The following is a 26,137-nucleotide window of genomic DNA, read 5'->3' as shown; positions in this document are numbered from 1 at the left end:
AAATCGAATCGAAGGGAAAAAATTAACTTATTAAGTATATAATAATTATGTGAAATAAGAAGAAGAAGAAGAAGCTCATGAGCCTCTTTGTGAATATAAGGAATTTTGGAAAATGTTAAAAATGTTTTCAAAGAAGAAGAAGAAAACTGAACCTCTCTTAATGTGTTTGTAAATTTTCACAATTTAATAAACCTGATCTAATCATCTTTGTAGTAACAAAGTTTGAAACGGTTGTTGTTGTTGTTGTTGTTGCTGTATATCATGTGATTGTTGTTGTGGCTGCTGCTGCTGCTGTTGAGGTGTTACATTTATATAAAAATCTTTACCTATTAATAAAATCGAGGGCTCGGAACCATCATAGGGATAAAAGTAGGCAAATTCGCCAGTTAATTTGTTGTTACTGTTACTGTTGCTGTTGTTGTTGTTATTGTTGTTGATGCTGTTAGTTGCATGCAATATATCAGGAAGATCCTCAATGTCACCTTCTAAATGGAAATCATGTTGTTCATGGGTCAAAATTAAATCACCGGCCATGGAGAAGGGTAGTGATAATAAATTGTCCGATGGTGCTGCTTCTACTGCTAACGATTCTGCTGGGTGCTTCTGCTTCTGCTTCTTCTTCTTCTTCTTCGTTTGGTTATCATCATCTATGTTAGCTTCTTCTTCTTCTTGTTCATCAGCATATTGATTATGGTCATCATCATCTTTATTTTTGTTGTTTTTATTGTTATTATCGTCATAATTATCATCTTCATCATCATCATCAACATTGTCATTGGCATCATCTGAGGCGAGGAGGCCATTGTTGGCGATGGCGTCTTTGATATCATGCATGCCACAACAGCGCTCATTGTGGATGGTTGCAGATTTCTTTTTATTCTTCGTGTTGCTGTCGGTGTTGTTGTTGTTTTGACACTTTGCTGGATTGTTGTTGTTCTTGTTGTTGATGGTCGTTGCCAGGGACATTTGTAAAGCCATCGCCTTACAACATTCGGTGGGGGAAATTTGTGAGGGGGAGGAGGAGGAGCAGGAATTAATGTTGTTGGTGGAGCCACTATGGAGGCTGATGGAGTTTGGAGTTGATGCTGCTTCTGCTGCTGCTGCTTCTAGTGTTATGGAATTGTTAATAAACTTGGCCGGAGCTGTTTGTATTGTTGATGTTGTTGTGGTTGCAGCAATTGTTGCTGCCTTATCTGCTACTGCTGTTAAAATTCCATTTGGATTTTTAACTACTGCGGATTGTTGTTGCTGCTGCTGCTTCTGTTGTTGTTGTGTGTTATGTGTTGCTATTGCTGCTGCTGCTACTGCTGTTGTTGTTGTTGCTATTGTATTTGTCGTTTCGGACATCTGTGTTGATGGCACACTTAATCACGTGCTCAACCATGTCGAGTTGCAAGTGCAAATTGTAGCGGGAATCATGGGTGCATAATAGATGCCATTGGCATAGATGAGACTTGGCGGTCCCGCCGGTATTTGTATGGTTTGTGGCATCGCTGTGGCATTGGCTGCGGCGGCTGTGACCTGCTGCTGCTGCTGCGCCGCTTGTTGTGAGCTTGACACCTGTTGTGGCTGCTGCTGCTGTTGTTGTTGTTGCGTTGGATCAACGGGAGCGGCGGTTGACATGGCACAGCATAGAGTGGCTGTTGTGGCAACATTTTGTGGCGTCGTTTGTGGAACCTGTTGTACATAGATGGTGGTCGTTTGAGGCTGCACTAATGTTTGTTGCTGCTGCTGTGATGAGAGCTGTTGCTGATGGTGTGAATGTTGTTGCTGATGATGATGCTGCTGCTGCTGTTGTGGCGGCGTTGCAGCCACCAGTGTCAATGTATTTGCATGGGACTGTTGTGACTGATGCTGCTGTTGTTGCTGCTGCTGATGCTGCTCATTTATCGCCTGCTGCTGTTGCTGATACTGTTGCTGTTCATGGACTTGTTTCTGTTGCTCCTTGTACAACACCTGGGCCGCCAAACTCTGTATCAACATCAGCGTCTGCCGTCTCTCATGACCCATCAGGCACACCGTCGAATTCTCGACCACCTCACGTAAATGCATCAGGTACTGGTACTGCAAGGGCTCCTCGTCGACGCCCCAGAAATGATTGCGCAAATATGCCTCCAATTTCACCGTCTGCGTATTTATATCCGGAAAGTCAATGAAGAAACGCGAGCACATATAACGCTCCAGGGTCTTGATGCGCTGTGTATCAACCGGTGTGTAACTGCGCACCAGCAAATTGCAATACTTGAGCAAACCGCCGCCCCTTATCTCTTCGGGCTGCCGCGTTGAGATCAATTTCTTTTGCAAATGATACAAGGCCTCCTGGAAATCACCGTACACAGATTCACCCACCACGGTGGGATAGAAATTCTCCGATATGGGTAATGCGGCACAGTCGTAGAACAACAACAATGAGTCCAAAACAATTTGGAATGAATCTACGGAAAATTCAAATTGTCGCCGCATTGTGTCGACAAACTTCAGTTCAACATTTTTGTGACCGGGCGAATTGCCCAACGAGATGAGCGACCAACGATCGCCATCGTTGTTATTATTCACCTTGACCATTTTGCCGACATAGGCCTCTTTGAGGGCACAGGGCATAATGCGTCGCTTCGACACGCCCTCCGGCAAGAGATCGAGCAATGTGTTCAGTACCGCTGTCTTAACGCGATCGAAGTGACGTGGTGAGCTTAGCTCAATGGCATATATTAAATCCAGATCATTATATGGCTGATCCTCGGAAGCCAAGACATGACTAGCTGCTCCGCCATTTAAACGTATATCTTTGACTATCACACCGGCGCCGCCCGAAGCGACATCTGCCTCCAGTTTGCGCCTCACCAAATTCACCAAGTCTTTTAGCGTTACTTCCAGTGTGGGGAAATTACCCCGTCCATGTATGGCCACTTTTTCATCCATGACATGATGCAGCTTGCGCACCTGTTCAAACGACAGCACAGCCAGACGTTGTGTACCGCCCGTATCGACACTCTCTAGCGAGCCATGATCGGAGGTCGAGGCAATCGAGGAACCGGAACTGGGCGATGGTGGCGGGGTTTCGGTACCGCCATCCGAGTGGAAGCCATCGTCAATTTGATAAACGTCCATTCTGTCGGATCTCTGTTTGTGATATGACGAATCGGGTGCGTCTAGTTTCCCGCACTGGAATGGAAAAGAGAGAAGAAAAGTTAGGTTAATAAAAATTACGGGAATAAAGTGCTTAAGATTAATAAAAAAAAGGGACATTTTTGAAATAAAAAAATAAATTAATTAATATTGGCGCCCAACATGGGGCATTAGGTAGATTTTTTTCAAGGACGCATATAAGCGTGGATGTTTTAAAGAATATTTTTTCAGTCTATCCAAGGCTGGGCTATTTAAACAATACATATTTTTAGGGACTAATCAAGGCGTTGATTTTTGAGAGACTTAGCAAGGTGGATTTTTTTTATGAATATATTTTTCAGGGTATTATAGATGTGTTAGGTCCACACATCTAGGCCCACATAATACCCAGTATAATATTTGAAAATGTGACTTTTTTAAAGAATATTTTTTCAAGGTCTTAGCAAGGCGTTAATTTGTTGAAGAATCTGGGACTTATCAAGGCTTGGATTTTTTAAGAATATTTTATCAGCGACTAACCAAAGCGTGGATGTTTTGAAGAATATTTTTTCAGCCGTCGATGTTTTTCAGGATCAGCCAAGGCGTACTTTTTTAAAAGAATATTTTTTCAGGGTCCAGCCAAGCCGTGAATTTTTTAAAGAATATTGTTTCAGGTTCTTCGCAAGGCGTGGATTTTTTTCAAGAATATTTTTTCAGGGCCTTAGCAAGGCGTGGTTTTTTTAAAGAATATTTTTTCAGGGTCTTAGCAAGTCGTGGTTTTTTTAAAGAATATTTTTTCAGGGTCTTAGCAAGGCGTGGTTTTTTTAAAAGAATATTTTTTCAGGGTCTTAGGAAGGCGTGGTTTTTTTTAAAGAATATTTTTTCAGGGTCTTAGCAAGTCGTGGTTTTTTTTTAAAGAATATTTTTTCAGGGTCTTAGCAAGGCGTGGTTTTTTTTAAAGAATATTTTTTCAGGGTATTAGCAAGGCGTGTTTTTTTTAAAATAATATTTTTTCAGGGTCTTAGCAAGGCGTGGTTTTTTGAAGAATATTTTTTCAGGGTCTTAGCAAGGCGTGGTTTTTTTTAAGAATATTTTTTCAGGGTCTTTGCAAGGCGTGGTCTTTTTTTAAAGAATATTTTTTCAGGGTCTTAGCAAGGCGTGTTTTTTTTAAGAATTTTTTTTCAGGGTCTTTGCAAGGCGTGGTTTTTTTAAGAATATTTTTTCAGGGTCTTAGCAAGGCGTGGTTTTTTTTAAGAATATTTTTTCACGAAAAATATTTTCAAAAAAAAATTTACTCTGTGTCTTATTAAGGAGTGAAAATTTGATATAAAAAATGTTTAAAAAAAATGGGTTATATTGGGTTAATTGGATTGTGTATTATAAACTTATAAAAAAGTGGTCCCCATTATTACCAAAGATATCTGTGTATAAACATTTGTATGTTTGGTAGCTACAAAAATAATTATAGACAACAACAAAAATAACAAATCAAAATAACAAGTGAAAACATCAAAGACCGAAAAAATATATTTTTTTTTTGTTTCCTAGATATGTGTGTTATAAAATAGACGCCATTGCCACCAACAAAAAAAGGTATTACCAAAGCAAAGACCACAAAAAAAAACTTGATGATGAAATAATGGCAAATAGTTAACAATAGTTTTGTTGGCTTGGCTAAAACAAGGGGAAACAAAATGTTTTTTTTTTTCAAAAATTTAATTTATTTTCATTATTTTGTTTTTTTTGTCATTGTTGTGTAGCTGTCAAATTACAAACATAACAGTGTCATTTTATTTAATACATAATAGCATAATATGTTTTTTTTATTTTTAAACCAAAAAATTGTATGTAATTTGTATTTTTGGTAAAAAAATATTTTTTTCGCTTTGTCATCCTCCTAACCAACGACCTTGTCAAATAAATACGTACATAGTACATAAGGGTATATATATATACATATATATATTTTTTTTTTTTTTGAAAATTTATTTTACAATTGAATTCTATGGCCCTTAAGACCTTATTTAAGTAAATTTGAATTTTTTTGTAAACATTTTTTTTTTTGTTATTTGATAATCTGCCAGCCGGAGAGAGCAACATTGTATTTTTCCTTCTTTTCTGAAATATGAATACCCATTGCGCCAGTAAAAGAATTTATTGCAAACATATTTTGTTAAATACTCACATAAGCATACACACATCTACGACAATTTTATGCTACATCTAATACTTTTTTTTAAGTGATAAGCTAGAAATTCCTTTGGGTGTTTGCAAGAGAAATTGTGCGCAAAATATAATGGCGTTTTAGATTTGTTTGGGAATATTTTATTCTTGATTAAAGAAAAAAAACACCAAATATTCTAATGAATCAATATGTTGGGCGCCACAATTAAATAAATACTTTTAACAAAGTTTAAAAAAGGAATAAAAAACTATATAAATATTTTTGGAAACGAGTTCCAAAAAGAAATAAAAAATAAAAAAATTATGTTGGGCGCCATTATTTAAAAATCAAATAATAATTAAAACAAAAATTTTTAAATACAACATTATGTTGGGCGCAATTACTTTCCAAATATTTGTATACCCTTAACCATACTGTGGTACAGGGTATTATTTATTTGTGCATATGTTTGTAACAGGCAAAAGGAGAAGAGATAGACACATGGTTTCTTTTGAGAATATGCATAGAATCACTTTCTAAGTCGATTTATGAATGTCCGTCTGTCCGTATATCTGTCCATGTTAAATTGTAAAAAAGTACAGGTCGCATTTATGATCCGAATTGGATGAAACTTGGCATAGGTCAATTATTTGACCCAAGGACGAACCCTATTGAAATTGGGAAAAATCGGTTTAGATTTAGATATAGCGCCCATCAGGAACGTACGCAGGGGGGCGGCCCGGGACCCCCCTGAAATGAATTTTTTTCACAGTAAATTTTTGTTTGCCACAGCGAATTTTTTCATTTTGTACTAAGTCTAGAATGATAAGTGTAAAAATTCTTTAAAATCGGTTCAGATTTAGATATGGCTCCCATATATAGTTTCGTCCGATTTAAGGTAAATTGTACACCAAAGTCCCTATATATCATTCGATTTGCACGAAATTTGGCACAGTTTAATGATTTAGGTCTAGAATGATGTGTGTAAAGTTTAGTGAAAGTCGGTCCCGATTTAGATATAGCTCCCATATATATTTTCGACGATTTAATGTAAATGATGTACCAAAGTCCCTATATATCTTTCGATTTGCACGAAATTTGGCACAGCCTAATGATTTAGGTCTAGAATGATGTGTGTTAAGTTTCCTGAAAATCGGTCCAGATTTAGATATAGGTCCCATATATATTTTCGTCCGATTTAATGTAAATGATGTACCAAAGTCCCTATATATCTTCCGATTTGCACGAAATTTGGCATAGCGTACTGTATTGGGACTAGAGTGATGTGTGTAAATTTTCTTGAAAATCAATTCAGATTTAGATATAGCTCCCATTTATATTTTCGACCGATTTAATGTAAATGGTTCACCAAAGTCCCTATATATCTTTCAATTTCAACGAAATTTTGGCATAGCGTACTAAATTGAGACAAGAAAGATTTGTGTTAAGTTTCGTGAAAATCGGTTCAGATTTAGATATAGCTCCCACATAGATTTAGATATAGCTCCCATATGTTCGTCGAACGATTTAAGGTAAATGGTTCACCAAAGTCCCTATATATTTTTCGATTTGCACGAAATTTGGCATAGCGTACTGAGTGAAGTCTAGAATGACGTGTGTTAAGTTTCGTGAAAATCGGTTCAGATTTAGATATAGCTCCAAAAAATGTTTGCCCGATTTAATTTTTAATTTTGTAAGAAATTTGACAAAGCGTACTGAATTGAGTCTAGAATGGTGTGTGTAATGTTGCCTAAAAATTGTCCGTGTTAATTCAACGAGTGGCCGATTGATATGTGCTATAAATCGATTTACATAATTTTGTCCCATTGTAAGAAACGAATGACATATTTATGGATTGATCTAAGTCGGTTGACATTTAGATAAAGGTCACATATTTTAGTTCATCAAATTTCATGTTAATGGCCATTCTGTTAGGATGCATCTTTTTAATATACTCATAGTGGTGAAGTGTATCATTTAGTCGGCCCCGACCGACTTTACTAATTTCCATACTGGTTTAGTATAATTTTTTAAAGTATTTTTCAATTCGTTTTTACGGGGGCAATCACGCGAATATTTTTTTAGATTTTTTAAAATATTTTAACTGTTTAAAATATTTAAGAATATTTTCCTTAATATTTTTTTAAAAAATAGCAGTACAAGAATTTTCCACTTTGGTTAACCAATCCATATCCCTTTTTATAGTTTTGTATTAGGAGGGAATAAAACTCCTAACTAAAATATCCCATTTTTGCAAACTAAATTAATTCATGGTGCGTAGGTTTTTTATTCGCTGTTTTATTTGTTTTTATTTTTTCACTATTTTGTTTAATTTGTATTTTTAAATTTTTAATTTATGTATGGGGCGCATTTACATATATTTTTTTTTTGCCATTGTTTCAAGCTTGTTGTCGTTGTCGTTTTTTTTTTCGTTTCAATTTTATTTTTACGATTATTTCCCTTCTTCTATTTGTACCACCTAATGGTCGCCATTAAATGTCTGTCCACCCGTCATCATGGGAACATTGAAAAAAAGTCTTGAGTTGTTTTTTTTTTATTTTACTTTTGTTAGTGTGTTAATTATGCTACGAAAACAAAAACAAAACAAAAAAACATATTTTTAGATTGTTGTTTGTGGTAAGGTTTCCGCATAGTTATCTTTTGGCATTCTTTTTTTTACAAACTATTGTTGTTGTTTTTTGTTTGTTTTCATTCAAGTGGAAAGGAAAATAAATGCACGAAAAAAGAAATTAAAATATTTTTGTTTTTTTTGAATTTCTGTTAGACCAGAAGGGAAGTTTTGTTATTTAAAAATTCAAGCAAGTTTTGATAAGTGTGGGGTCATTGAGCTCGGTTGGTCGCATGGTTCTATAGAAAAAAAAAACAACTAGAAAATAATTGTAAATCAGTGATATATTTTTTTATGTGTTATTAATATTTTGTACGGCAAAAAGAGAGTAATAAAAATTAAAAACTCAAAACAGCTGATATGCCACCGGCCGTATTAACAAGATTTATTTATATATTGTTCATATGTATATAAAGAATGTTCTAAACACACACTCAGAGATATGTATGTACATATGCCAGTCATTTATGTACAATAAACATTTATTTGAAATTCCTCAGAATTGTAGAAGCGTTTCCTCCTCTCGGTTTCAATTACAACCAGTGCAAAAAAAAAATAAAATAAAAACATTGTCTAAAAATGCGTTCCACAGAATGTATAGAAAGGCGAGGAATGCCACGAGAGGGATAGATATACAAATGTTTAATTTTTTATTGAAAAAATATAAGCGAAAATATAATAGTGTATTAAAAAAATATATTTAATGTATCCAAGCCTAAATAGCCTATTAAAAATACTTTTAAAAAATCATCGACTAAATAGTCAGAAAAAAATATATATTTTTAAAAAAATCCACGCTTTGATCGTCCTTTCGAATAAATACGTTTAAAAAATTTAGTCATTTAAAACGCCTAATAGACTTCTCAAAAAAGTTTTTATTTTTTTTTAAATCTAGGCCTTGGTAGACTCTTCAAAATTATGTTTAAACCAGCGAGCGGAGCAGTATAGTCGGACGGGGCCGACCATACGATACCCTACACAACTATCGCGGAACTCTAATTTTCTGTGGATGTTTATTTCGAGACCATTGATATTGACCCTAAAAAATATTTTTAAAAAAGTCACGTTTGGTTAGACTCTAAAAAATATTTTTAAAAAAAATTCACGTCTTTGTTATCCCTAAAAGTGGTCTTTAAAAAATCCAATCCTTGTTAATAATCCACGATTTCGTTAGACCCTAAAAAATAATTTCTCGAAAAAATATTTTTTTTACAAAATTTATGAGGTATATTAAACAGCTGATGATATTTATCTAAATGTGAATCTACCTAGATCTATCCATAAACATATCATTCGTTTGTTACAATGGGACAAAAGTATGTAAATCGACTTCAAACATATATAAATAGGTCATCCGTTGGACTATACCTGTACTTGTAGGAAACGCAACAATTCTATGCTGAATTTTGTACGTTGTGCAAAATTTGATGTCAATCTGATTAACATGTCACAGGTTAGGCTATACTAATTTTAGTAAGTGTTGTTCCTACCAGCCCATTGGTTCCTTGGTGCACCAATTACTTAAAATCAATCTATAATAAAAGGGAGCTATATCTAAATCTCAACCGATTTTCACGAAACTTGGCACCCATCATTCTGGACTAAATTTACATTAAATCGGACGAAAATATATATGGAAGCTATATCTAAACCTTCACCGATTTTCACGAAACTTGACCGACATCACTCTAGGCTCGATTCAGTACGTTATGCTAAATTTCGTGCAAATCGAAGGATATATATGGACTTTGGTGCACCATTTACATGAAATCGGACGAAACTATATATGAGAGCTATATCTAAATCTGGACAGATTTTCACGAAACTTGGCAGACATCATTCTAGGCTCAATTCAGTACGTTATGCCAAATTTCGTGCAAATCGAAAAATATAAAAGGACTTTGGTCCACCATTTACATCAAATCGGACGAAACTATATATGGGAGCTACATATAAATCTGAACCGATTTTCAAGAAAGTTTACACCCATCGTTCTAGACTTGATTCAGTACGCTATGCCAAATTTCGTGCAGATCGGAAGATATTTAGGGACTTTGGCGCACCATTTACCTTAAATCGGACGAAAATATATATGGGAGCTATATCTAAATCTGGACAGATTTCCAGGAAACTTTGCACACACCATTCTAGATATAATTCATTACGCTATGCCAAATTTCGTGTAAATCGAACGATATATAGGGACATTGGTACACTATTTACCTTAAATCGGACGAAAATATATATGGGAGCTATATCTAAATCTGGACCGATTTTTTCCAATTTCAAAAGGGTTCGTCCTTGGGCCAAACAAATGAGCTGTGCCAAATTTCATCCAAATCGGATTATAAATGTGACCTGTACTTTGTTCACAAAAATACATGGACAGACGGACAGACAGACAGACAGACGGACAGACAGACGGACGGACATGCATAAATCGACTTAAAAAGTGATTCTATGCATATTCTAAAAAGGAACCATGTGTCTATCTCGTTTCCTTTTGCCTGTTACAAACATATGCACATAAGACATAATACCCTGTACCACAGTGTGGTGAAGGGTATACAAATATTAATATTTTTTCCACAAAAAACATATTTTATTTTCATTTATATTTTTTTTTTAAATTCTACACCATTCTCCGTACATGGCAACCGCAATTCATTCATAAAATTACAATGTATGAAGATCAAACATTGATCGTAGCATTTTTTCATAAATTGTTTATTTTTTTGTAGCTGTATTTGATATTAATAATTTATAGTTGTCGCCAATCGACTATGTCTCAAATTCACATTGACGGCGTTGGTGGCGATTATTAATCACCAAATTGTATATTGACTCATGGGCGTAGCATCAAAAAGGGGGAGGTAAACTAAAAACCCAACGTTTTCAATATTTTCGAAGATTTCCCAATCTGAAGCTGAACTATAAGAGGTATTCCTCCCACACGATGCCCAAAAACCAAAGGGGATTATTTTGTCTCCCTCCCATGGAATGACCAGCAATATCATCCTCTCTCTCTCTCTCTCTTCCTGTGTCACTTGTTTGCCACAAAATATTTAAATTACATTTTACAAACATTTTTTGCTTCATATTTCATAGATCTGTTCGTTTCGCTTCGCTTCGTTTGTTTATTTTTTTGTTTCACTTTTAGCATTTATTTTTATCGCATTTTTATTATTATTGTTTGTTTTGTTGTATTCAATAATCATTATTACACTTCAATTGTTATTTATTACATTTATTTTAATGTTTGGGTTTCTCTCTATGTGTCTCGTTCTGTCTCTGTAATTAACGTCAGATACGAATGGTATTTGATGGTGGCGGCGGTGTGTGGGTGTTAGGTGGGTGCTTTGGTTGGTTGGTTGGTGGATGGTGGTGCGACCGACGTTCTCTCCAAATTGTCATTACAATGCAATTTGGCACAATAACGCATTTTGTTTAAGCCTTGGTAAAGGTTGTTATTTTAAGTCAAGGATTTTTGTATCAGTGAATTTGTTTTACAATTTCATTTCAAGCTAAATAATCTATTTTCAAAGTGATTTGTATTTTTATTTAATGTAAACAATGGAGGTGATTTTGAAATTTAAGAGATATTTGAAGACGGCAAAAATTAAAAAATATATATATTTATGACAAAAGGGGGGCATAAGAATATTTTCTATTCAAATCTAATATTATAATAATTAAAGCAATAATTATATATTTATTTATAGCTTGAAAAAAGTGCACTCTGCAATAAATTATTCATACACCCAAAGATAGTCCGACATAACTACAACAACAAAATTGAATTTCAAAACAAAAAAAAATCATAACCAAAAAAAAAAAATGACTTGGCGGCGCATTCGTGTGTTAGTCATTTAATGCTGCTAATATGTTTGTATGCTCTGACGTGTGTGTTATTGCAAAATGTTTCTACATTCACACTTCACCTATCTACAGGTGGCTTGATAGGGAAATCTATAATTATAGCACATAAATATATTAAAATAATATATATATATATATGATGTACATACATACAATTATATGTATTTATTTGTAGCATGTGTACACATGTATTTCATTTGTGTATTCTATTCTAGTCGAAATTTGTTTTATCACCATACCATAAATGTTTGGTGGCCTGCATCGAGTATCGAATGAAATAGAGAAGATAATTTTTTTTCGAAAACGGAAGCTAAAGATCAAACACATGAACATAATGAAGGTTAGAGAGCGCTAATCAAGAGACAAAGAAAAGAACAAAAAAAAACAACAACTACAATAAATACAAAAATGCGATAATAGACTTTTTCTATTATCTGTTAATGAGGGAATTTAGAATAATAAAAACGGGAAACAATTTTGAAATGTAGAAAAAAAATTTAAATATATATTTTTAAGAATAAACTATCAAAGCGCACATTTTATTAAAAATATTTTTGTGTGGTGCATGAATTTTCGAGACGTAGATTTAAAAAAAAATTGGGTGGCCTTTCGGGGAGTGAGTTTTCTAACTTTTTATACCCTTCACCACACTGTGGTACAGGGTATTATGTCTTTGTGCATATTTTTGTAACAGGCAAATATATATATATATATTTACAAATGGTTCCTAAAACGTGATTTTTAAAATGTCTAGATTTTTTGAAAATAATTTCAGATGTAGATATAGCTCCCAATATTGTTTTAAGTCTATCAAGGTGTAAAAATATTAAATTATTTAAACTTTTGAAATTTGGCACAGCGTAATGAATTAAGTCTAGAATGATGTGTGCTAAGTTTCGTGAAGATCGGTTCAGATTTATATATAGCTCCTTATATAGTTTGCATAGATTTTCTGTAAATGGTGTTATATTGTAAACAAAGTACAGGTCGATTTATAATCCGAATTTTGGCATAATGTACTGAGTGAAGTCTAGAATGATGTGTGCTAAGTCTGGTGAAAATCGATTCAGCTTTAGATATATCTCCCATATATAGTTTCACCCGATTTTAGGTAAATGGTGCACAAAAGACCCTATATATCTTTCGATTTGCACGAAATTTGGCACAGCGTAATGAATTAGGTATAGAATGATGTGTGTTAAGTTTCCTGAAAATCGGTTCAGGTTTAGATATAGCTCCCATATATATTTTCGTCCGATTTAATGTAAATGGTGCACCAAAGTCCCTATATATCTTTCGATTTGCACGAATTATGGTATAGCCTACTGAATTAAGTCTAGAATGATGTGTGCTAAGTTTCGTAAAAATCGGTTAAGATTTAAATATAGCTTCCATATATAGTTTCGCCCGATTTTAAGTAAATGGTGCACCAATAAAAATCGACCGATTTGCACGAAATTTGGCACAGCGTAATGAATTAGGCCGAGAATTATGTGTGTTAAGCTTTCTGAAAATCGGTTCAGATTTAGATATAGCTCCAATATATAGTGTTTTGTGGTGCACTTCTATATATTTTTTGCACCGATTTTTCTGGGAATTAGGAACCAATTTTTATACCCGACACAACTATGTTATCAGGGTATTACAGCTTTGTGCAGCCCCAAGAGTTTGTAACGCCGCGAAATATTGGTCCTAGACCCACCTTTAAGTATACCGATCGTCATATCTCGACTAGCTGAGTCGATCTAGGCATGTGTGTCCGTCCGTCCGTCTGTCCATTATTATTTGTAAACACGATACAGGCCAAAGATCGGTTAATATTTGGGCGAAGAAATGGACCAAATACTTAGTTTTTGTCGGTTTTTTCTGTTCGCTCCAGAGGCCACAGTTATGGACCAATCTTCACGAAATTTTGCATGTGGGATGGGTTCGGTCCAATGAAGACCCCTATTGTTTTCTGTAAAGATCGGTTAATATTTAGGCGATGAAATGGACCAAATACTTAGTTTTTGTCGGTTTTTTCTGTTCGCTCCAGAGGCCGCAATTATGGCCCAAACATCTCAAATTTTACAGGGAGGAGGGGATTGGGCCAAAGAATAAGCATGCGTATTTTGACAAAGATCGGTCAATATTTAGCGAGTCAAATGGACTCTGACTTTTGTGTGAAAATGACAACATTTGTATTCTATAGCGTATATATTTACTCCTGAAGGACATAGAGCCGGGAAGTTGATAGTATATTCAAAAGGAGTTGTTGACCTTGTTGAGTTACACATAAATATTTACGGGTGCTTACATATTCAGATATTATTTAGTAACCCATTTCCACACTAGAGGGCGGAAATATAGCGCTGATCGCTTTGAAATGGTCCATGAGGTTCTAATTATGGTCAAGGACAATGCCTATAATTTTCGGTGATGATCAGACAATAATATTGGAATAAAGTGGACCGAAAACTTAATTTTTTGTGTGTGGTTTTTTTCAAGTCGATCTACAGGCCACAATTGAAACCTCAACATCACAACATAACCCATGGTAAAGAGGATATGGACAAGTACAGCCCTCGTCTACTGAATATTAGAAATATTTGTTGACATCTAGTCGGTGCAAATATCGCGAAATATTGCCCAAGCTCTGAATATAGAACCATAGAAAGTTATATTTTCGTCGAAGTTGTGTAGGGTTTCATATGGTCGGCCCCGTCCGACTATACTGCTCCGCTCACTGGTTTTAATTATATATTTGGTTGACTTTATGATAGTAAATTGAATTCTTAATTTTAATTCCACACCACCACTAAGAACAACAACTACTCCATGTTTTTACCCTTAGTGTGAAAGTCACATTTCAAATATTCTGCTGCAATATAAATTCTAAATCAATATTCATTGCAAGAAACGCACGTCAATAGATTGCAAATGTTAATTTTCGAATAGAAAAAAAAAATAATAATAAAACAGAAAAACGTATCGAAAAAGACAATTTGTTTTTGTTATCAGAGTTTGTCAAATGAATTTCACCATATTACGTTTCTACGTTAAATGGACTGGCTATGTTATAAGTGATTAGAGGGCAGGGTGGAAAACAGAAAAAAATACCATAACAAACACACAAAGCCACCATATAAAACATTTAGATGTAGATATAATATATATTATTGTTTATAATAACAAAATAATTGTTTTGAATAAAAAAACACAACACAAAACTATGACTAGAGAAATTAAAGTGAATTTAGAAATTATATAATACTTCCGTTTTTAACAACAACTTCCTCCCTCTTTTCATATTTCCATTTGAGTTATTTAATAGAAAAAAATAAGGGTCAGCATTTGTTTGCAAATTATCGTAGGCTGAACGCAATAAATTATTTAATTTAATTTTTTTCTTCTTTCTAATATTTTTTTTTATATAATTGTTGTTTATATTTTTCTAACTATTATTATTTAATTAATTTCTATTTAACATTTTTTTGTATTGTTAAATTTTTATTTTTGTTTGTTTATTTATTTTTTTTCATTCATTGTTTATTTGTATTACTACTGTATGCCAGATGATGATATTCGATTGACTGCAGGGGTTTTGAATTTTTGCTACCGCTGCTGCTGTTTGGGGGTTGGGATGAACGAATGGTCGGGTTGACATTGTTGATATGGATGAGGGGTTGTTGGCTTATTAGAATTTAAATTAATATTTTTCGCATACAAACATATATATTTTTATATATGTATGCCAAACAAATGAATATATAATTATTATACGTTACAAATATAATTTAAATGAGGATAATAGGGTGGGAGGAAATTAAAAATATATGCAATAAAAGGCATCAGTAATAACAATTATTTTAAGAATGTTTAGGAGCAAAGTTAATTTGGTCCTTCGACCAAAAAAAAAATAATAATTTCTTATTAAATATTTTTAAAAGCAATCATAAATAATTACGCTCGAAGGACCAAAAGTTTGGATTTAATTTCTAAGATTTTTTATTATAATATTATAATTTACGTAAATATTTGCAAAAAATTACATTTAATTAAAAAATATGAAGGTCGAAGGACCAAAAACAGAATATTGGTCCTTCGACCAAAAAATTATTGTTGACAAAGATCAAAGGTCCAAAAGCCTAACATTTTTTTTTAAATCCATTTCTCGAAAATAGTCCGAAAAAATATTATTTAAATAATCCACGTCTTGAAAGCGGCTCTAAGACCCCACAAAACATTATTCCAAAAATCTAAGCTCTGATAGTTCCAAAAAAAAGAAAATACACATTTAGAATGACCAATTCGGCTCGAAGGAACGTTTCTTCTAAATTTAATTAAAAAATATGAAGGTCGAAGGACCAAAAACAGAATATTGGTCCTTCGACCAAAAAAAAGTTATTCTACTAAGAATAACATCCATTAAAAATTATTGTTGACATAGATCAAAGGTCCAAAAGCCTAACAATTTTAAAATTTACTTTTTCCCCCTACCCACCCTTTTACACAATACATTTTTTTATTAGAAATTATAATGTGTGGAGAGGGGCAGAGAAATGGTAATAGAACTTGCTTTGACATTATTTAGTCAATGCTTATCAGCACTTGCCATATTGTTGTAGTTTTTTTTTTGGTTTTGGTAAAAAACAAACGATATCAACCGACAAAAGATAAAAAAACACAGACTGACGAACCGCACAACAATCAACCGCAAGGGGAGCATTTTTCTGCTCGGTATTGTTCCGGTAGATATAAAAAAAAAATAGCAAACAATTATAGAATAATTAATAAAAGAAGAATAAAAGGCTTGATAACATGTGCAACTATTTGAATAAATGTTAGAAAATAATTGTTTAAAAGTAAACAACAACAACAAAAATTAAGAAAAAACCCTGTGAGCGGAGCAGTATAGTCGGACGGGGCCGACCATACGATACCCTACAGAACTACCACGAACCCTAACCTTCTGCGGATGTGTATTCCACTTCATCCCATAACTATAATCTGATCATCACCGAAAGTTATAGGCGTTGTCTTTGACCATACCTGGAACCTCATGAAAAATTTCAATGGGATCAGCGCTATATCCGCACTCTAGTGTGCTAATGGCTTACTAAATAATATCTGAGTACGTATTTGAATAAATGTTAGAAAATAATTGTTTAAAAATAAACAACAACAAAAATTAAGAAAAAAAACCAGTGAGCGGAGTAGTATAGTCGGACGGGGCCGACCATACGATACCCTACACAACTACCACGGGACTCTACCCTTCTGGGGATGTGTATTCCACTTCATCCCATAATTATAATCTGATCATCACCGAAAGTTATAGGCGTTGTCTTTGACCATAACTGGAACCTCATGAAAATTTTTCAATGCGATCAGCGCTATATCCGCACTCTAGTGTGCTAATGGGTTACTAAATAATATCTGAGTATGTGAGCACCTGTAAATATTTAAGTGTAATTCCCACATCCGAGTACCTACGACAATATGATTGCTATCAATTTAAAGGTTAACCAATTCTCTTGGATATACTATCAACTTCTCGGGCCTATCTCCTTCAGGAGTAAATATATAGGCCATAATATACAACTTTTGTCATTTTTCACACAAAAGTCAGGGCCCATCTGACCCGCTAAATATTGACCGATCTTTATGAAATCAGGCATGCTTATTCTTTGGCCCGATCGTCTTCTCCATGTAAAATTTCGCAATGTTCGGACCATAATTGCGTCCTCTAGAGCGACCAGAAAACCCGACAAAAATTAAATAAATGCCCTAAATATTAACCGATCTTTACTAAAAACAATAGGGTCTTCATTGGCCAGAACCCATTCCACATGCAAAATTTCGTAAAGATTGGTCCATAACTGTGGCCTGTATCGTGTTTACAAATGTCTAGATCGACTCAGCTAGTCGAGATATGAATTAAAGGTGGGTATACTTAAAGGTGGGTCTAGGACCAATATTTCGCGGCGTTACAAACTTTTGGGGCTGCACAATGCTATAATACCCTGACAACATAGTTGTGTAGGGTATAATAACTACTTGTTACATTATAAGAAATTTCCACCCAGACTTTGTGACCTTAAATATATTTTTTTTTAAAAAAATCACGCCTTATTGGTGGCCTTAAAAATATCCTCGCCTTTTTGGTGACCTTAAACTTATTTTTTTAAAAAAATTCACGCCTTATTGGTGGCCTTAAAAATATCCTCGCCTTTTTGGTGACCTTAAACTTATTTTTTTAAAAAAAATGCACGCCTTATTGGTGGCCTTAAAAATATCCTCGCCTTTTTGGTGACCTTAAACATATTTTTTTAAAAAAATCCACGCCTTATTTTTTTTAATTTTTAGATCCACTTCTCGAAAATAGTCCGAAAAAATATTATTTAAATAATCTAAAGATTGAAAGCGGCTCTAAGATCTCCCATTACTTAAAAAATCTAAGCTCTGATAGTTAAAAAAAAATACACATTTAGAATGACCGATTCGCCTTGAAGGACCATTTCCTCTCAAATTCTTTTTCTTCAAATTTCAAAGTAATTACACATAAAATTTCCAAATATTTCCATTACTAAAAAAGGAAAAAAAAAATTTTCCAATTGACTTGAAAAATATTTTCATCAGCCCCCCATAAATCCCCCAATCTGCCAGCCGTTCCCATAGCCAGCCAACAAATCAGCTGGCTGGCTGACTGACTGGCTACTTGGCCCAAAACTCTTAATGTCACAATTATTTTAAATTTAAAACAAAAAAAAAAACAAAATTTAATTGCTATGGTCGTTGCCAGTGGCCTACTTGTCAGCGGCCATTTTTTTTTTTGTCGTGGTTGCTGCTGTTCGTTCATTCATTTCCAATGGCAACAAACAAAAATTTTTGGTTTTTTAAAAATAGATCGAAAATTCTATATTCGAAAGTCATCGAAGAAGAAAAAGTGAAATTTTTATTTTTGGGCGGATAATCTACTAAGTATTTGTTGTATTTGTTTTTATTTTATTTTTTCTAAAATAAAACAACAACAAAAAAAATTTGGGTTTTGTTGGTTAATGGGAAGGAGGGGACACGTGAAGTGGTACAATATTTGGGGACACCCAAAAATGTTGTTTGATTTTTTTTAATTGGAATTTTTTTCAAAGACACTCTCATCTATTTTGTGGAGCTTTGTCACAAGGTACAACAAAGGGGAAGATGAATCATGGGGCATAGAGTATTTTATGTAAAACCAAAAATTTTTATTTTTATATTCCTGTGTTGTCTCAAAAATTAGTTATGATTCGTCGTAGACAAAATGCAAATTATGTTACCGGCCGGGATATATTATGCCCGGCCTGTAATGTCTGTCTGCTCGTCTAGTTGTCTGTCTGAATTCCAAGAATTTCAATTGATTTTCTTAAATAAAAAATTCTTTTGTTTTGTTTTGTACTGATAGAGAATACTGAAGATTTTCTGCTCTGCGTAATATACGTGGAGAGTGTGGCTACTTTAGTTTTATCGTTGTGCGTAATAGGGTGATTTTTTCTTTTTGTAGTGAATTAATTAGATTAATAGAAGCAGCGGGCTTTGTTAACCTATTGACAATTTAGTTTATTATTGTGATAATGATATCCATTTACCAGTGAGCGGAGCAGTATAGTCGGACGGGGCCGACCATACGATACCCTACACAACTACCATGGAACTCTAACTTTCTTCGAATGTTTATTCCAAGCATGGGCAATATTTCGTGATATTTGCTCCCTCTAGCCCGTTTAGAGGTCAACATAACCTCCTCCTTACACTGACATATTTTCCGAATATTACTTATATACAGTACAGCCTTTCTAATTGATTGTCCAGATTCCCTTCCGCGTGGGTTGTGTTGTGATGTTCGGCCTATTATTGGCATCGACTCGAAAAAAAAACACAAAAAATTAAGTATTCGGTCCACTTCATCCCATACTTATAATCTGTTCATCACCGAAAGTTATAGGCGTTGTCCTTCATCATAACTGGATCCTCATGACAAGTTTCAAAGCGATATATTTCCGCACTCTAGATTGGTAATGGGTTACTAAAAAATATCTGAGTACATAAGCAACTGTAAATATTTAAGTGTAACTCCCACATCCGAGTACTTACGACCATTTAATTAGTATCAATTTAAAGGTCAAGCACTCCTCCTGGATATACTATCAACTTTGCGGATCTGTGTGTTTCAGGTGTAAATATATTCCCTATAGAATACAAATTGTTTTCATTTTTCACACAAAAGTCAGGGTCAATTTGACCCGCTAAATATTGAGCGATCTTTAGCAAAACAGGCATACTTATTCTTTGGCTCGATCCCCTTCTCCATGTAAAAAATTGCGATATTTGGCCTATAATTGCGGCCTCTGGAGCGACCAGAAAAACTGACAAAAATAAAGTTTTTTGTCCATATCATCCCCTAAATATTAACCGATCTTTTCCAAAAACAATAGGGGTCTTCATTGGCCAGAACCCATCCTACATATAAAAATTCGTGAAGATTGGTCCATAACTGAGGCCTGTATCGTGTTTACAAATTATAATGGACGGACGGACACACATGTCTAGATCGACTCAGCTAGTCGAGAAATGACGATCGGTATACTTAAAGGTGGGTCTAGTATCAATATTTCGCGGCGTTACAAAATGTTGGGGCTGCACAAAGCTATAATACCCTGACAACATAGTTGTGTAGGGTATAATTAGGGAGGGGATGAAAAAATAATCTTCTCATATTTCCACAAATTGTTTGTACCCGCTCAATATGAGATAGCCCCATTAAAATATTATTTCAACCAGTAAGGAAAGTAGAAAAGTCGGACTGGGCCGACTATATGATACCCTTCATCACATTGGGTATTTCCTACATATGTATCCTAACAGACGACGCGTTTTTATTATATATCTATATCTGTACCGATTTTAGGGAAACTTGCCAAAGACTAATTTATATTACTTCAGTAAGTTGTGTCAATCGGCCTACCTACGGATCTTTTCACGAAGCTTAGCAACATCATTCTAGACTTAATTCAGTACCCTATACCAAAATTCGTCCAAATCGAAAGATATATAAGCACTTTGGTGCACCAATTTCATAAAATCGGACGAAATTATATATGGGAGCTATATCTAAATCTGAACCGATTTTCACGAAACTTACCACACGTCATTCTAGCCTTAATTCAGTACTCTATGACAAATTTCGTGCAAATCGAATGATTTACAGAGACTTTGGTGCACCAATTACCTAAAATCGGGAGAAGCTATATATGGGAGCTATATCTAAATCTGAACCGATTTTCACGAAACTTACCACACATCATTCTAGACTTAATTGAGTACGCTGTGCCAAATTTCGTGCATATCGAAAGATATAGAGGGACTTTGGTACACAATTTACATTAAATCAGACGAAAATATATATATGGGAGCTATATCTAAATCTGAACCGATTTTCACAAAACTTAGCACACACCATTCTATATTTAAATTAATAGGCTATACTAAATTTCGTGCAAATCGAATAATATATAGGGACTTTGGTACACAATTTACCTTAAATCGGACGAAAATATATATGGGAGCTATATATAAATCTGAGCCGATTTTTTCCAATTTCAATAGGGTACGTCCTTGGGCCAAATAAACGAGCTATACCAAATTTCATCCAAATCGGATTATAAATGCGACCTGTACTTTGTTTACAATTTAACATCAACAGACGGACGGACGGACGGACATGCATAAATCGACTCAGAATGTGAGTCTATGCATATTCTCAAAAGGAACCATGGGTCTATCTCGATTCCTTTTGCCTGTTACAAACATATGCACAAAGACATAATACCCTGTACCACAGTGTGGTGAGGGGTATAAAAATATATCTTTAATAGGCAGGATACCTTCTGAAGCATTTTCTAAGATAATTTCTCATAGAGTTTTTTTTATTACACAAGAGTTTTTGAAGGTTTTTTGTGGACAGTAGGCTTTCATGAGACCTTATACTGGACTTTCGAATACTGAAGTGGTCCAGTGGTCTTCTATATACAGAATACCCGCTGCCAGAAATCCTCTAGGTACCGAATAACTGAAAACTTGTTTTAAAGTCGTCCATATTTCCTAAAAAGACGTAAGAAAAGTTTGGGGAAAATCCAAACCTATTAAAACCTCAATATAAAAACTAACCACAAAAATTATTTATGTAGAGTTTAAATTCCAAATTCTCAATTACAATAACCATAATTATTATATTAATTAATACAAAAAATCATTTACTCTTTTTTGCCAATTATTGAAATATTCAATTCCGTTTTGTGAGATTTTTTTCCGTTAAGTATTTAATTTCTTTTGTTAAACGATAAAAATTAAATTTTAATTTTACTCTCCTAACGTTAGACAATTATAATCATTAGGTGTTGTTTTTTTTTTCTACGTTCTTTAACTTGTTCCGCTTTGCAAAAAAATAATCAATATCAGCAATGAAGCAGACACACACACAAATAAGAAATAAATTGAAAAATAGCACAGAAACGAATGAAACGAAAAAACTAATCAAAGTCAATATAAACACGAAACAAATTTGTAAAATATTTCAATGTCAGACAAATCAAGTTGATCAATGATTCGAAGCAGCAGCAGCCACCATAGCATAGCAAAGATTAAAGTAAATCCGTTTAACATGTGGCACAAATCGTGATTAAATTGCTTTGAACAATTAAACATTCCATTTATTGTTAATTGTGAATATTTTTTTCAAAGAGATATTTTTTCAACTTTTAAAAAAATAATATTTTTTTGTTAATTTTTATACCTTTTTTTAAAGTTAAAAATTATTTTTCCCCCTCTAAAAGATGAAACCCATAATAATTTAATGCCAAAAATATATTCACCGCTCTAAAAAATTTTAAACAAGCGATTTATTTCGAACAATATTTAAAATACATTTTCGTTTGCTATTGCATATTCATTCGCACAAAATCCTTTGTTGTCGAGTGTAGGTGGATTTTTTTTCTTTCCAAAAAAAAAAAAAAAAAAATTAACAAATTAGAATAATAAACAAATCCATTAGTATTTCGAATGGATGGATTTTTTGCAAATATTTTTTTTTTGGTTTTTTGGTTTTTTGCTTTTCAATAAAGTGTTAATAACAAAATAATTTATTTGTTTTATTGTTCTATATAATAAAAGTGTTAAGCTCACTCATTAATTCATTTGCACACACACACACACAAAAAAAAAGTTCAATGGAAAATTGGACACGCAACAAATCACAGAGAGAAGGAGGAGGGGTAGTAGGTGAGAATGGGTAAAATCGTATTGCTCATCTGCCATTTGCTTGGTCGATTTTTTCGAATTATTCATAGACTCTTTTTTGTTATTTCACAAAAATTTACATTGTAAATTTCGAATGGTATTGAAATCAAATAAAAAAAAATATTTATGGTTGTATGGAAAAATACAGTGGACTCAAGGGCTGGACTTTTTCGATAGAAGGCTCTCAGAAAGTAAATGTGGCGTGTAAATGTTTTAAGAGTCCAGAGAATTAAATACCGCTGCTGATTGCTGCACCCTTTAAATAGTCTCCAACAAACTGCAATTAGAGTTGATTCAAGGTACCCCGACAAGCATAAGTTAGAGAAAATTTGTTTAAATAACAGATTTATATTGATTTCCAAATAAGTTTAGGATTCGATTCTGATTTTCTACAAAGGAAGTATATACAGTGGAAATCGTAATAATAATTCTATGGAGACTATATCAAAAGTCGTTAAAGACCGGTTGACTTTTATTTAAACACCATCGCTCATAGCATTCTCCCATTCTGGGAAAACTTGAAGAGAATTCAAGACGGCATTTTTTTAATTATATGTATTATTTTCTGTCTATACAACACTGAAGTAGGTTTCCCAAGAGACCTGGTAAAGATCTTCAATCCTATTTTTGTGGATATTCACAATCAACTCTCCCGGGCAGAGTAATTCTCACATTGTTCCCAGGTGCTTAGGTGATTGTCAGAAACAAAATGTCAACGAAATTACGAAAACTGTATCCGCTTCTAAAAATCGTCAGAAATCGATGTCTCTGAAAGTCGTCACAGGGCATCTTCAATCTGGAACAAGTGCAGAAGGCATGTGCACTAAGTCTTCTATCCAAAGTATACCTCAAAAAAGGAAAGGCTTACCTTCTAACGCATTTTTGCTTGTCCTCTAAATTTTGCCTTCGCAATTTATTGGAAAATCACTTGATCATACTACTTGATTTCCATGGTTTCAAAGGTATGGAACTGGAATTTGACAATTGTCAAACTATGTTTTTAAACAGAACAACCAAACTGGAAAATGACGATTTTGACCGATTACATTTATTCACGTTCATACCATGGATTATTAATTTTTGAGATGCTGACACAATAAATCGGCTATATCTTTGAGAAATTGTAGCTTCAAATTAAATATAAATAAAACCAGTGAGAGGAGCAGTATAGTCGGACGGGCCGACCATACGATACCCTACACAACTACCACGGAACTATATCTTTCTGTGGATGTTTATTCCAAGCCTGGGCAATATTTCGTGATATCTACACCCTACTGCCGATTAGAGGTCAACAGCACCTCTTCCTTACACTGACATATTTTCCCAGTATTACTAATATTGTGTACAGTCCTTCTCCAGTTCTCTTCACCGTGGGTTTTGTTGTGATGTTTGACTTTCAATTGACTCAAAAAAAAAAAAAAACACAACAAATTAAGTTTTCGGTCCAATTCATTATTTGATCATCGCCGAAAATTATAGGCGTTGTCATTGACCATAACTGAAATCTCATGGAAAATTTCAAAGCGATTAGAGCTATATTTCCGCCCTCTAGTGTGGTAATGGGTTACTAAATAATATATGAATACATTAGCACCTGTAAATATTTAAGTGTAACTCCCACATCTGAGTACATACGACCATATAATTGGAATCAATTTAAAGGTCGACCACACCTCTATCAACTCCTCGGGTCGGTGACAACATAGTTGTGTAGGGTATAACCAGTGAGCGGAGCAGTATAGTCGAACGGGCGACCACATGATACCCTATACAACTACCTCGAATCTGAATTTCTTCGGTTCTAAATATCGGTCTAGAGGGTGATATTTGCAACCGATTATATGTCAACAGTTCCACTTTCTAACCCGGGCATAGTTTCCAACTCTGGATTTCCCGGGGTGCATATTTAAGCCATAAAATAAAAATTCGGTCACTTAAGGTTTTGGTTTATTTGACCTTCGGAATATTGACCGTCATCGTCTAAACACCCGTTCTAAGTATTTGGTCAGATCCCCTTCAGCGTGTAAAATATATGATGTTCGGATATTTTCCAGTATTTACGTATAACTCCCACTCGGATGTGGAGACAAAAATATAATTTATATCAATTTTAAAGTCAACTACTCCTCTTGGATATACTATCAACTTTTCGGGTCTATATCCTTCAGGAGTAAATATATACGGCATAGAATGCAAATTTTGCACATTTTCACACAAAAGTCAGGGTGAATTTGACTCGCAATAATATATTGACCGATCTTTATGAAAACAGACATGCTTATTTTTTGGCCTGATCCCCTTCTAAATGTAAAAATTCTAATATTTCGGCCATATAGAGCGCGACCAGAAAATCAGACAAAAAATAAGGTTTTGGTCCATTTCATCCCCGATCTTTACCAAGAACAATAGGCGCCTTCATTGGTCAGTACCTATCCAATTTGGCACACATCAGTACTCCATGCCAAATTTCGGGCAAATCGAAAGATATATAGGTACTTTGGTACACCATTTACATTAAATCGGACGAAAATATATATGAGAGCTATATCTAAATCTGAACCGATTTTCTTGAATTTCAATAGGGTTCGTCCTTGGGCCAAATAAGTGACTTGTGCAAAATTTCATCCAAATCGGATCATAAATGCGACCTTTACTTTGTTCACAAAAATACATGGACGGACAGACGGACATCCATAAATCGACTCAGAAAGTGATTCAATGCATATTCTCAAAAGGAACCATGTGTCTATCTCGTTTCCTTTTGCCTGTTACAAACATATACACAAATACATAATACCCTGTATCACAGTGTGGTGAAGGGTATAAAAAGAAATAGAATAACTAGATCTTATATGTGTTTTATTGGAGTTTACTTCTGAAATCACGAAATATATATTATATATTTTTTTAAATATGTTTTTATTTTTTTTGATATAACACAATGGCTCCACTGTATGGTATGTTGCATTTATCCCCCGACAAGTATGCATCCGATAATAAATAATATATTTATGTTTATGAGCATAAATAAACCACTCTCACAA

The 26,137-nt window shown here is 34.1% G+C and overlaps 2 protein-coding genes across 2 annotated transcripts; both read right to left on the bottom strand.

The window, feature by feature from the left end:
- Positions 1 to 201: 201 nt before the first annotated feature.
- On the bottom strand, positions 202 to 1,347 carry LOC133326701 (uncharacterized protein DDB_G0287625-like). The gene has a single exon (XM_061535320.1). It carries the CDS (start codon positions 1,345 to 1,347, stop codon positions 202 to 204), a length of 1,146 nt encoding a protein of 381 aa, XP_061391304.1.
- A 6-nt stretch (positions 1,348 to 1,353) lies between these two features.
- LOC133326704 (terminal nucleotidyltransferase 5C) lies at positions 1,354 to 3,162 on the bottom strand. The gene has a single exon (XM_061535322.1). The coding sequence runs from the start codon at positions 3,106 to 3,108 to the stop codon at positions 1,369 to 1,371; it is 1,740 nt and encodes a 579-aa protein (XP_061391306.1). The 5' UTR covers positions 3,109 to 3,162; the 3' UTR covers positions 1,354 to 1,368.
- Between the last annotated feature and the right edge of the window lie 22,975 nt (positions 3,163 to 26,137).

This window comes from Musca vetustissima, unplaced genomic scaffold, assembly GCF_032173495.1.
Source record: "Musca vetustissima isolate MV318-11 ecotype Yass unplaced genomic scaffold, APGP_CSIRO_Mvet_v1 utg571, whole genome shotgun sequence".
In the NCBI taxonomy this organism is placed as follows: Eukaryota; Metazoa; Arthropoda; class Insecta; order Diptera; family Muscidae; genus Musca; species Musca vetustissima.
Note: the sequence above shows the minus strand (reverse complement) of the source record. Positions and strands in the feature narration are given on the sequence as shown.